This window comes from Pongo pygmaeus, chromosome 5 (genome assembly GCF_028885625.2).
Source record: "Pongo pygmaeus isolate AG05252 chromosome 5, NHGRI_mPonPyg2-v2.0_pri, whole genome shotgun sequence".
In the NCBI taxonomy this organism is placed as follows: domain Eukaryota; kingdom Metazoa; phylum Chordata; class Mammalia; order Primates; family Hominidae; genus Pongo; species Pongo pygmaeus.
Genome location: NC_072378.2, coordinates 33,089,268 through 33,101,140, shown reverse-complemented (window position 1 = coordinate 33,101,140; position 11,873 = coordinate 33,089,268). Strand labels below are relative to the sequence as shown.

The window sequence follows — 11,873 nt, the reverse complement described above, 5'->3', positions numbered from 1 at the left end:
TGTCTTTATCCCATCTTCCCACATGGGGTGTATGTGGCCTTATCCTAAGCGCTCTGTCCCCACAGAGGCCAGGCTGGTGATTTGGGTGAGGCATTCAGAATCAGGATGCTTGTCTGAGTTGCCTTCCTCTGGCCAGGTCAATAGTGGCTGCCCTGAGTAATGGAGCAGGGATAGGAACATTGCAAAGAACTATAGAGAAGACTGGGTCAGGGGGACACAGCCGGCAGAACCCCCAAACCAAAGCCTTTCAGATGAGGTGTTTTTTGGTTTTTTTTGTTTCTGTTTTTGTTTTTTTTGAGACAGAGTTTTGCTCTTGTCCCCCAGGCTGGAGTGCAATGGCGCTAACTCAGCTCGCTGCAACCTCTGCCTCCTGGGTTCAAGCGATTCGCCTGCCTCAGTCTACTGAGTAATAGAGATTACAGGCATGCACCACCACACCTGACTAATTTTTTTAATTTTTGGTGAGACAGGTTTCACCATGTTGGCCAGGCTGGTCTCAAACTCCTGACCTCAAGTAATCTGCCTGTCTTGGCCTCCTGAAGCTCTAGAAAATTACAGGTGTGAGCCACCGCACCCGGCCTCAGATGAGGTTTTAGCCAGTCAGAAAATGGCTCTAAGCTGACACTTTCGTTGCTAGCTGAAAAGTCTGTGTGGCCAGGTGTGGTGGCTCACACCTATAATCCCAGTGCTTTGGTAGGCTGAGGTGGGAGGATTGCTTGAGGCCAGGACTTTGAAACCAACCTGGGCAACATAGCAAAACCCTGTTTCTATAAAAAAATTTTTTTTAAATTAGACAAAATGGTGGTATATGCCTGTACTCCCAGCTACTTGGGGGGGCTGAGACGGGAGGATCACTTGAGCCCAAGAGGTTGAGGCTGCAGTGCGCCACGATCATGCCAGTGTACTCCAGCCTAGGTGATAGAGCCAGACCCTGTCCCTGAAAAAGAAAACAAAAGAAAAAAGGAAAAGAAAAAAAAGAAAAAAGAAAGGAAAAGAAAAGAAAAAAGTCTGTTTGAAGAGGCCCATGAACTGGGGAGTCCCTAGGTTTGACGTAGACTTTGCCTCACAGCCCCAGAATAAACCTAAGGGAAGTTTCTCCCTTTGAACAGGAAGGAGGGATGGGCCAGAGGCCTCTATTCTGAGGGACGCTGAGGTGGGGACCGAGAGGACACTGAGGGCATCTTCAGGTCCCTCTCTGCCTATTCTTTCTTGCCCCCAATTCCGTTCTAGGTCTGAGTTTGATGTTCCTTCTTTATGCTTCCATCGCACCAGTGGAGATCCTCCTTAGACGGGGGTTACCTTGATCCTGAGTACACCACTGCTGCTGGAAGCCCGGTAACAACATTCCCAGGCTCAGGTGATCTAAACCTGTGCACAGAATAATATAGAATATTAGAGTGGCTCAATGCTTTCATGTGCCACTATTGCAAACCTCTTGCTACTGTCTCTTCCCTGTTTCTTTTTACCTGGTAAACATATTCTGCTTTTAGATCCCATCTATCTTCTACTTTACTAATATACAGGGAACAGTGGGAGGAAGGGAGACAAGAAGAGAGGTGGAGACATTGATTGTCTTGGTTAGGAATACCAGTAATGTTTGTCAGGCATTGTTTTAATTGCTTTATAAACATTAGTACTGCCCCTAGCCATGGGCAACATGAGCCTGATAAGTAAGAAATCTATTTATAAAAACACATTGGTATCTCTGCCATTTTGGATTTGATGTTTAGGGCTGGCCCAATACGACCCGTAACTCTAAACATTTGCTCCATCATTAATACGATTCAGCCCCCAGGAAATTCTTCTTCACAGCTTTTGCTCTCTATCCTCAAAACTAAATGTGACTGTGTCTGAATACTGTAAAATTTGTGTATTGTGCCTTTGCTCATATCGGATGCACCTGTTTCGTGGTTCAGGGAGGATTTAAGCAGCTGAAGAACTTAAAAGAGAAAAGTCAACAAATACTTTCACTCAAAGAGCATGAATGCAATACATTCTTGCATAATAAAGAATCACTTGCCAGTAGGGCTGGGTGTCAACTTTTTTTTTTCTTATTCCTCCTATTAACCTGATAGATACACATAACAGTGGAGGAGCCTTTTGTAATATTAAACTAGTCATATTAATGTTAAATTTGTATATGTGAAGATCTAGATGTAAAATGCATAAAACATGATCCACATTTTGCAAAGAGAAGCCTGGGGGTGAAAAGGAGTTCAGTAATTTGTTGACTCTCATAAAGCACATTAGTGGTAGAACTGCAACTCACCATCACTTCCTTCTAAGAACTTTGCTCTTCTCACCAAAACTTAAGGCTCCTCAGAGTGTCTAATAGAAGTGAACATTTCTGTGACAACAATTTCCTTTCCCTGAAATATGATCCTCACTTAATTTGCCCTACTAAAAATCCCAAGTATAAGAACAATAGGTTGTAAGATGTCTACTCTTGAATCACATTTGTCTTTTGCTTCTTAAAACCCCTAAGCCATTCAATCTTCAGCTATTCAGAAATCTTCCCCTCAAATGTTCATCTAGTGCAATTTGAAGAAGAAACAGTGCCAGGCATTGGAGTGAGAATCTTCACAGAAAAACGTCTGCCCAGAGGCAGATGAGGTCCTTCAGCTCCAGTGCTGATTGGTTCCCTTCCTAGGGACTCCCCAGTCCTACCACACATGGAAACATCCAGAGGTTTTTATTCTTTCCGGCAGGTACATAAGATCCATTAGGTTTGAGCTGTGTTGACTACCACTGCTTTTTCCTTGGTCTCAATTATGTCTTGGAAGATGGCTCTGCAGATCCCTGGAGGCTTTTGGGCAGCAGCTGTGACCGCGATGCTGGTGATGCTGAGCACCCCAGTGGCTGAGGCCAGAGACTTTCCCAGTAAGTGCAGGGCAGCTGCTCTCGAGAGCCACCACTCTGGGAACAGGCTCTCCTTGGGTCGGGGTATGGGGGATGGTGATCTCCATGATCTCAGAACACAGTCTTTTATCACCATTTATTCTTTTTGGGAAATAGAGCTATGTTGCATTTTTATTTCCACCTTATAATGGGTGAGGTGAGGATAATCCAACCCCAATCCCACAGGCTTAAGCCTGAAGGAGGAGAGAGGAAAGAGGAGACAAAATGTGCATTTACTACCCGTGACAGGACAAAGTGACCGTGGAGCGATTTTTGAAGATGTGCATTTCCCCAAAGACACAGTAGGATTTTTCTGCACTGGGAAATGTAAGGCAGCAATGGTGTCTGTAGTGTCTGTATTGGAGGTAAAGGAGTCTATACTACTGACTCGAGTGGAGAGTTTGTGGAGGCAAACTCTTAGTGCTGAGGGAAGGTGACTGGATGACCACAAACAGGGAGTCTTACTTCGGGTTTCACTCATTTATGGGCAAAAGATGACTTGAGTGGGATTCAGGGACCTGAGTTGATGGTGGACTGAATTTAGTATGACAGAAAGGAGGAGGTAAAGAAGGGAAATAATGCATATTGAGAAACCACTCCATTCAGACACAGGACAATACTTTCTATAAATTCTCTCTCACTCCTGCTAACATCCTATGTGTAGGTATCATGATTTTCCTTTTACGTAATTATACTTGTGATATGGATATTCTGTTAAGTAACCTGCCCAAGCTGGTGATTGACTCAGTTTAATTGGACTCTACAGAATTCAAAAGCTTGGGCTCTTTCCATGAATAAATGTTTCCTTCTAGGACTCCGGAGGTGTAAGTCCTTTCTAACACAGAAGTGAGTGAACCTCACAGGGCACTTAGGCGGGTATAGCAGAAAGGGAGTAAATCCAGGCATGGGTTTACTTGGTCTGTTGCCCAGGGACCAAGAGAATACTTACATCAGGACGAGAACAAGCTTAATTCCTGAACCTTTCTCGTTATTCCCTTGAACTCTCAAATTTATGTGGATAACTCTGAGCTTCCCAGGAGCTCCATGGAAAATGGGATTTCATGCGAGAACGCCCTGATCTAAGAGCAGAGGTCAGTGTAGAATCGGTCCGACTGCCCTCTTCACTTGGTTCACAGGCTCAGGCCAGGGACTGGGCATTCCCTCTTACCTCCCTAAAGGAAGGCAGATTCCCGAGGCCCTCAGAGAGGGCGGGCAGGGCTGGGGCAGAGACGCCTCGAGGATCCCAGGTCCAGAGCACGAGGCACGGGCCCAGCCAAGAACTCAATTTCGCGTGGACGGGTTTCGCAGCTGCTGGCCGGGTCAGGGCGGCGGCTGCAGGGTGCGGTTCGGCTGGGGGCTGGGGCTAGGGCCGGGCTGGGGCCTGACTGACCCGCCGTGATTCCCCGCAGAGGATTTCTTGGTCCAGTTTAAGGGCATGTGCTACTTCACCAACGGGACAGAGCGCGTGCGGGGTGTGGCCAGATACATCTATAACCGCGAGGAGTACGGGCGCTTCGACAGCGACGTTGGGGAGTTCCGGGCGGTGACCGAGCTGGGGCGGAGCATCGAGGACTGGAACAACTATAAGGACTTCTTGGAGCAGGAGCGGGCCGCGGTGGATAAGGTGTGCAGACACAACTACGAGGCGGAGCTACGCACGACCTTGCAGCGGCGAGGTGAGCGTCGTCGTCCTTCCGCGGGGCTCACCTTTGGCCGGGGCCCGAGTCTCTGCGCACAGAGGGGCGAGGACGGCGCGGCCTCAAGGACCGAGCCCTGGTCCATCCCAGCGTACAGGAAGGTGGCGGGGGTATGGAGGCTGGGGGTAGTATCGGAGGGGCGGGGATCTAGGGCAGAGCAGGGGGATGCACAAACGCAGCCCTTAGTTCCCTGCAGGGTTGGGTTAGGCTGCCCAGTGTGTCCCCAGCCTCCCCGTCCATCGGCCTTGTCCTCTGCTCTGCATGTTCTTGCCTCGTGCCTTATGCGTTTTCCTCCTCCTGCCTTACCTTCGCTAAGCAGTTCTTTCTGCCCCGAATGCCCGCCGTCTTCCCCTGCCCGCCAGCCCCACTAGCACTGCCCCACCCAGCAAGGCCCACTTGCACAGCTCGCGCCGCAGGAAGCTTCAGGCTTGGCCTGGTGGAGTTAGGGCTGCTCCACAACTGCGCGCAGGGCATCCAACAATTACAGTTGTGAAATAAGATATTTTAACTTTTGGCTTCAAATTATTATTCATCGTAATTCTGTTTTCTTAAATGGCTGTCATTCATGGCAGAGCTCTTTGAGGTGAGAGTATTTTAATCATTTCATGCCTGGTACCTGACTCGTGGACTGGCATGTGGTATGAGCTCAATGATCTTCTGTTTAATGAATAAATGTGCTCAGCTGGCCTTCCACTTAGGCTCAAGAGAAAGCAGAGGATAAATAGAGCCTTAAAGATGGACTTTATCAATTATTGTCTATTATTTTGCTTAATGCTTTAAACTCTTATTGACTTGGATCTTAATAAGGTTTGTGAATGCAGTCTAGGGAAAAAGGTGTTTGCTGAAAATAAAAACAACGCTTGAATCGTGTTATAAGGCAGTTTTAATTTCTTAGAAAAGCTGAACAAATGGCACAATGAAAAGAGCAGAAGCTTTGAAATAAATAGATTGAAGCCACTAAATTATTGAATAAAAATAGTTTCAGGTTGCTTTTGGAGTAGATTTTCTCCCTCCCCCCATCACTATCCACTTCAGGGATAAACATTCTGAACGTCAATTTTACCCACTTAGTGAGCACTTATTTCTAGACAATTGCCTTAGCGAACACCATCTATGTTATGTCATTTAATAGCACAGTTACCTGTGCATTAGAGATTAGCTTCACCACTTTATATATCCTAATATTGGTACATGATAAACACTTTAAGTAATCAACCCACAATTATGCACCAGGACCTGAAGCCTCCTCCAAAATGCACAGCATTCTTTATGTTCTTCACTACTTGTCGACACAGCCTAAGGGAAGTAAAGCCTTGTTAAAGCCAATTTTGATAAGAAACAGCAGTGAGTCTATTCCTGCCTGTTTTCACTGTTAATGGGACAAAGTGATACTTTCAAGGCATTGAAAATTCACTGATTAATCAATCCCTAGTCTGACCCCAGTGTTATCTATACAGGTTCACAAAACTTTCTTGCCTTCTTCTGACCCACATCCTAATGCTGTCAAGTACCTATACTTTTGCCATTTCAAGTCTATTTCAATAAAAGTTATTCTATTATTTTTTTCTCATGAATTTGTGCCCTCTATTTTTACTTTCAATCTTTTGAAGATGAGCAAATCTTATAAGTCCTCACATAGCTGACTGTTATTTCGTCAGACTCCAGGAAGGAGGACCTAAAGAAAAGTTCAAGTCCAAGCAGGAACCATGATTCCTTCCAGACAATGGCTCATGAGTGCTGTTTAATTGAGGTGCCACCTACTGACCTCAGCAATCCCAGCTATATGTATATGTTCGCATTACAGGCACATTCACCCAGGCCAACCTCTCACAGATCTCAGAATATTTCCTATGGAGAACATATATGATAATGTTTGATTTCAGAACAAGAAAGTAATTCTCAATAGCAAGGGGATGGAGTAGGGTAGGCAGCTAGTAATTAAACTATCTTGAGTGTTAAAAGGAAATTAAGAAAAAGCAGGAAAATGAGAGAACATATTACCAAGTAAATAAAGCATACATTAAATATTTACTATAATTTTACACTAAAGAAATAAAGGAAACGCAGTAAAATGGCCAGAGAGGTAAAGGTTAAGATGTATAAAATATGCAGGGAAAGATGTGTCATTTTTGACCATGAGCAGCACTCTGAGAAGATAAAGGAACTGAGTTATGGGCAAACATGATGTTTGATCAGTGTTAGTTTTTTTCAAGGTCCGCCTACTTTTCCTTCAAATATTACAAACTTTTGAAATAACATTCAATTTTTTGGTCTCTGTTACTAGATTGCAAGTTCTATAAAGGCAGGAACCAGGGTCTTTTGTTTGTTTTTGGATTCTCAGTGATTGTCAAATTTATATTTGTTGAAGGAACCTTAATCCAAGACTTGGACTCCAGGTATCTTTCCATTCTGGTTCCAAGGAGGGACCCTTCCTCATGGCAGGTGTGCTGTGTGGTCTCACGTCTCACTCCTGTATCTTTCCCTGTCTGTTACTGCCCTCAGTGGAGCCCATAGTGACCATCTCCCCATCCAGGACAGAGGCCCTCAACCACCACAACCTGCTGGTCTGCTCGGTGACAGATTTCTATCCAGCCCAGATCAAAGTCCAGTGGTTTCGGAATGACCAGGAGGAGACAGCTGGCGTTGTGTCCACCTCCCTCATTAGGAACGGTGACTGGACCTTCCAGATCCTGGTGATGCTGGAAATGACTCCCCAGCGTGGAGACGTCTACACCTGCCACGTGGAGCACCCCAGCCTCCAGAGCCCCATCACTGTGGAGTGGCGTGAGGGGAAACTGATTTCCTTTTACTGTGGGCCCCACAAGACAAATGGCAGAGCTCCCGCTGATCCTTCCCATCCCATCTCTTGTCCCTGACATCACTACTGAGCTGGGAATCACAGGAGACTAGAGCACCTGTTGCCCCATGGCGAGCACATCAGATGAATCCTGATCTCATTGTCTTTCCAGATACCAGGGAGATCACTCTACACATTTGTATTAGTCCATTCTTGTACTGCTACAAAGAAATCTCTGAGACTGAGTAGTTTATAAAGAAAAGAGGTTTAATTGCCTCTTCTCACTCCACTATAAAGAAATACCTGAGAATGGGTAATTTATAAAGAGAAGAGGTTTAATTGGCTTATGGTTCTGTGGCTGTAGGGGAAGCATAGTGGCTTCTGCTTATGGGGAGGCATAAGGAAGCTCATGACATAATCATGGCAGAAGGAAAAGAGGGAGTGAGGTGTCTCACATGGCAGGAGCAGGAACATGAGAGAGAGGGGGTTGGTGCTACGCAGTTTTACATAACCAGATCTCATGAAAACCCACTATTGTAATCACAGTACTAAGGAAGATGGTGACAAGAATCTGGTCTAATGATCCAGTCACCTCCCACCAGCCTCTACCTCCAACATTGTTAATTACAATTGAACATGAAATTTGGGTGGGGCCATAGATTCAAACCATATCAACACTGCTAAAGCCCCAGAACCCAGCTCTGACAGCTATGAGAGACTGACTGTTAGGGCTGGTGACTGGGGCCTTAGGGTTTAAGGTTATGGATGAAGTCCTGAGGGGCAGGGGTGTGCTTCCTCCTCTCCCTCACCCACCCATTGTGTCCAAAGACCTATTGGCTGGTCTTTCCCTTCCCTAGGGTGGTCAGACTGGAGAACTAGTGTCCCCTGACACCTCCACCTCCTGTACCAAGGACATTATGGGGTATGGGGACAAACATTGACACTCAGGCTCTGCTCTTTAGGGGCTCAGTCTGAATCTGCCCAGAGCAAGATGCTGAGTGGCGCTGGAGGCTTCGTGCTGGGGCTGATCTTCCTCGGGTTGGGCCTTATCATCCGTCACAGGGGTCAGAAAGGTGAGGAACCCCAGGGGGAAATGGGGAAGATGGGCTGTGACCCAGACCCTCTGTTCAGAGAGGTTCTGTTTCTAGATGTAGCTCTTTCCTCCTGACCCTGAGAGGAATTACGAGGAGACAGGACAAGATTGGAGGAGGCATTGGAATCTGATTTTACTGGGTGAATGGTTGTGCTGCCAGAGCTGACTGATAGAGCTTATTCCAGGGTGTCCTTACCATTCATCATTGTCTCACTGGCTCCTTTCTAAAAGCTTCCTCCATTAAGAGGGTCAGAGCCTTGGCCTCCTTGCCTTCTAGTGACGATTTCCTTTGTTTTGGGGGATTTTAACTTAGGGTGCTTAAGGACTTAAAGAACATGGGAGGGAAGAGGATATAACCCCAATTAAACTACATGTGTCATTTTCCTTTGGGGTGAGATAGTGGTTGTTTGTTTAACAAGAACTTCCTCTGTATAACTTCCTTTTGTAGGACCTCGAGGGCTTCCACCAGCAGGTAATATTTCAGCCGTGATCCAGTTGGGGGAGAGGGCACAGGCATAAGAGGGAAGAGCCATGGTGAAACCCCATCTCTACTAAAAATACAAAAATTAGCTGGACGTGGTGGTGTGCATCTGTAATCCTGGCCACTTGGGAGGTTGAGGCAAGAGAATCACTTGAACCCGGGAGGCAGAGGTTGCAGTGAGCCAAGATCGCACCACTGCACTCCAGTCTGGGCGACAGAGCTAGACTCTGTCTCAAAAAAAAAAAAAAAAAAAAAAAAGAAGAGCATGAGCGGAGTGTTCCAGGGCACAGTGGTCTCTGTTCATGGCCTATTTGCTGCTATGAGGGTTAAGACTTAGGGGAGAAGTTTGCCAGTTTCTAGGAATCTCCAGAGATTGTTTCCCAGAACCAGGCCTTAACTCTGGTGGCATCTTTTTGTGAAATGTGGGGACAGAGCCACATCTTGAATGTCAGATAGTAGGGTGATGCCCACTTTGTGCCACATTTTGTTAGCTATGGCCTGTAGGCATTTTCAGTGACTAAAAGAGGCTGCTAGTGGTGGAGATGAAGTGTCATCGAATTTACTAAAAAAATCAAACCCTTCATATTACCCAGAAGGGTAACTGCTGTTTCCCCACCTCCACATATCTGCATCAAGCTGAAGTTCTGTGTCCTCATGAGCTGATTTTACCTTTACACAGATATTGGGGAACGTGATGACGATATGCCCCGGACCTCAGCATCCTCTGTTTGATGCTGCAGAGGAAACTGAGGAGTGGGGGAGAGGGTGTGTCCCTCAGGGTACCCTGTGCTGATCATGCCTCGTCTCTCTTCTCCAGGGCTCCTGCACTGACTCCTGAGGACTTTTGTCTGGATTGGTCATCACTCTTCTGTAATGCCCACCTGCCCCTGCCCAGAATTCCTAGCTGCCTGTGTCACCCTGTCCCACTGAGGTCAGAGTCCTACAGTGGCTCTCACACAGCCACCAGGTCACCTTCTGTGATCCCCACCCCAAGGCACTGGCTGTGACTCTGCTTCCTGCATTGACCCAGAGCCTCCACCTATGCACTGCAAGCTGTGTCTACTCAGGACCCAAGGGGCTTCTCTGTTTCCATTCTCCCCCAACAGACCTGTCAAGAGAAGCACGACAAACAAAATCATTTACCTGACTTTAGTGCTTTTTCCCATAATTAAACATGATTCTGAGTTATCTGTATTTGGAACTTCCTTAACTGAACAGAGGTAGGAAATCACTGCCAAGTGAAAGAACATACCTTGAGGTGACCCAGCCAAACTGTGGCTAGAAAGAGGGTTGTACTTTGAAAAGACACTGAAAGCATCTTGGGGTGCAAAGTAAGGGTAGGCAGAGAAGGTAGAAAATCAATTCAGTCATCACATCATTCATGGTTCTTTAATAATGATGTTCAGTGCAATAGGACATCCCAGCCTCTCTTCTGGTTTGGCAAGTGTTGTCTAAGTAAGCATGGTGGAATTGTTTGGGGACAACTATAGTGATTGATGTTTCAAATATATTCTGGCTGGCAAGTCACATCAATCAAGACTAATTTTTATTTTTAAGAAAGCATAACCAGCAATGAAAGTACTATTTTTGGTTCCAAATGATAGACACCCAACCCAAAGATATTTGATTCATGTTACAAGGAAAGTTGGTTTCAGAAGTGACTAGTTCCAGATATTCAATGAGATCTTCATCTCTCTCTTCTCTTTCGTTATAGTTCCATCTGTGCATCCTCCTCTTCTCTCCGTGTGTCTCTTTGTCCCTGTGTAGTTCTTTCTGTATGTCTCTCTCCAGTTTTGTCTTTGTTCCCTTCTTGTGTCTCTTTCACTGCATTGTTGCCTTTCTCTATTTTTGTAATCCTTTGTCACTATTTATCTGCATTTCTTTCTCTTTTTCTTTTTGCATCTCTTTATTTTCTGCATCTCTCTTATCACCTCACACCTTATCTCGTCTCTCTCTTCGTGTGAGTGTGTGTGCGTGTGTGTGTGTCTGTCTTTGTTGTATATGTTTCTGAAGTGTCTACCAGAGTTTTAATAATTTGGGGAAGGATTCTGATTGTCCAAGCCTGGGTAACATGTACACCTCCCAAACACACCATCCTGTGCACGGGATGCTGCCAGCCAGCGTGCTCATCCCTCTTATTAGGAAGGAGGACTGGGTTTTCCAGATCCTTCTGATGCTGGAAATGACTTCCAGTGTGCAGATGTCTACACCAGCCATGTGGAGCACCTCAGCCTCCAGAGCCTCCTCACAGTGGAGTGGTGTAGGGGGGAGTTTGTTTCTTGTGGAGCACACAGGTCAAACGGCAGAGCTTCCTTTGGTTCTAGGGTCCCTCAGTGGGGATACCTGTTCACAGCCATCTCATTCCTTGTCTGAGCTCCCTTTGTCATTGACATCGTAACCTGTTGATTCCTGATGACACCCTCTTCCCGGTTATGAGGGACGTCACTACACACTGTGACCCCTTTGATGTGGGCTCAGCCCTGAAGATGGTCTACATCTCAGTCTCTGGGTTTGTCATTAAGGCAGACAGGCTTTTCCAACCCTCAGCCCGCGGGCTGCATGTAGCCTATGACCATATTTAATGCAGTCCAACACAGATTTTAGAACATTCAGTTCAACATTGTCACACTGAACACATCCTGGTTATGAGAGGATCAAAGTCTTTTTCCCTTTCTTCCAATGACAGTTTCATAGAAACAATTATTTTTTGCACCCAGATTTCATTGGGTAGTATAATCTTTAATTGATAATTAAAGTAACAAGTACATTTTTTATAAATAAGTTTGCTAACAAGAAGAATTGAGTCTTAGTAGGCATATAACTTGGAGGAAAGTGCATGGGTGTTCTAGAGAACAACCTGCCAGATGTGAGCATTTGTCCTTACCTTAGGAAATATCAGTATATCTT

At 45.8% G+C, this 11,873-nt stretch overlaps 1 protein-coding gene across 3 annotated transcripts; it reads left to right on the top strand.

Moving 5' to 3' along the window:
* Nucleotides 1-2,718: 2,718 nt before the first annotated feature.
* Nucleotides 2,719-10,154, top strand: LOC129038031 (HLA class II histocompatibility antigen, DQ beta 2 chain). 3 transcript variants are annotated; one of them, XM_054490532.2, is made up of 6 exons: nt 2,722-2,880; nt 4,308-4,574; nt 7,098-7,379; nt 8,355-8,465; nt 8,934-8,957; nt 9,784-10,154. In XM_054490532.2, exons 1-6 carry the CDS (start codon nt 2,772-2,774, stop codon nt 9,795-9,797), a joined length of 807 nt encoding a protein of 268 aa, XP_054346507.2. In that variant the 5' UTR covers nt 2,722-2,771; the 3' UTR covers nt 9,798-10,154. The 3 variants fall into 3 exon arrangements, with proteins under 3 accessions (XP_054346506.2, XP_054346508.2, XP_054346507.2); XM_054490531.2 differs by lacking the exon at nt 9,784-10,154 and having other exon boundaries at nt 2,719-2,880; nt 8,934-9,004; XM_054490533.2 differs by lacking the exon at nt 8,934-8,957 and having other exon boundaries at nt 2,720-2,880; nt 9,784-10,152.
* Nucleotides 10,155-11,873: the final 1,719 nt, after the last annotated feature.

Bases quoted from the DNA above. Each gene is read 5' to 3' on its own strand.
- LOC129038031 (XM_054490531.2), top strand. From the start codon at position 2,772: ATGTCTTGGAAGATGGCTCTGCAGATCCCTGGAGGCTTTTGGGCAGCA. The intron at 2,881-4,307 runs GTAAGTGCAGGG...GATTCCCCGCAG, and splicing joins TGAGGCCAGAGACTTTCCCA to AGGATTTCTTGGTCCAGTTT. The intron at 7,380-8,354 runs GTGAGGGGAAAC...TCTGCTCTTTAG, and splicing joins CCCCATCACTGTGGAGTGGC to GGGCTCAGTCTGAATCTGCC.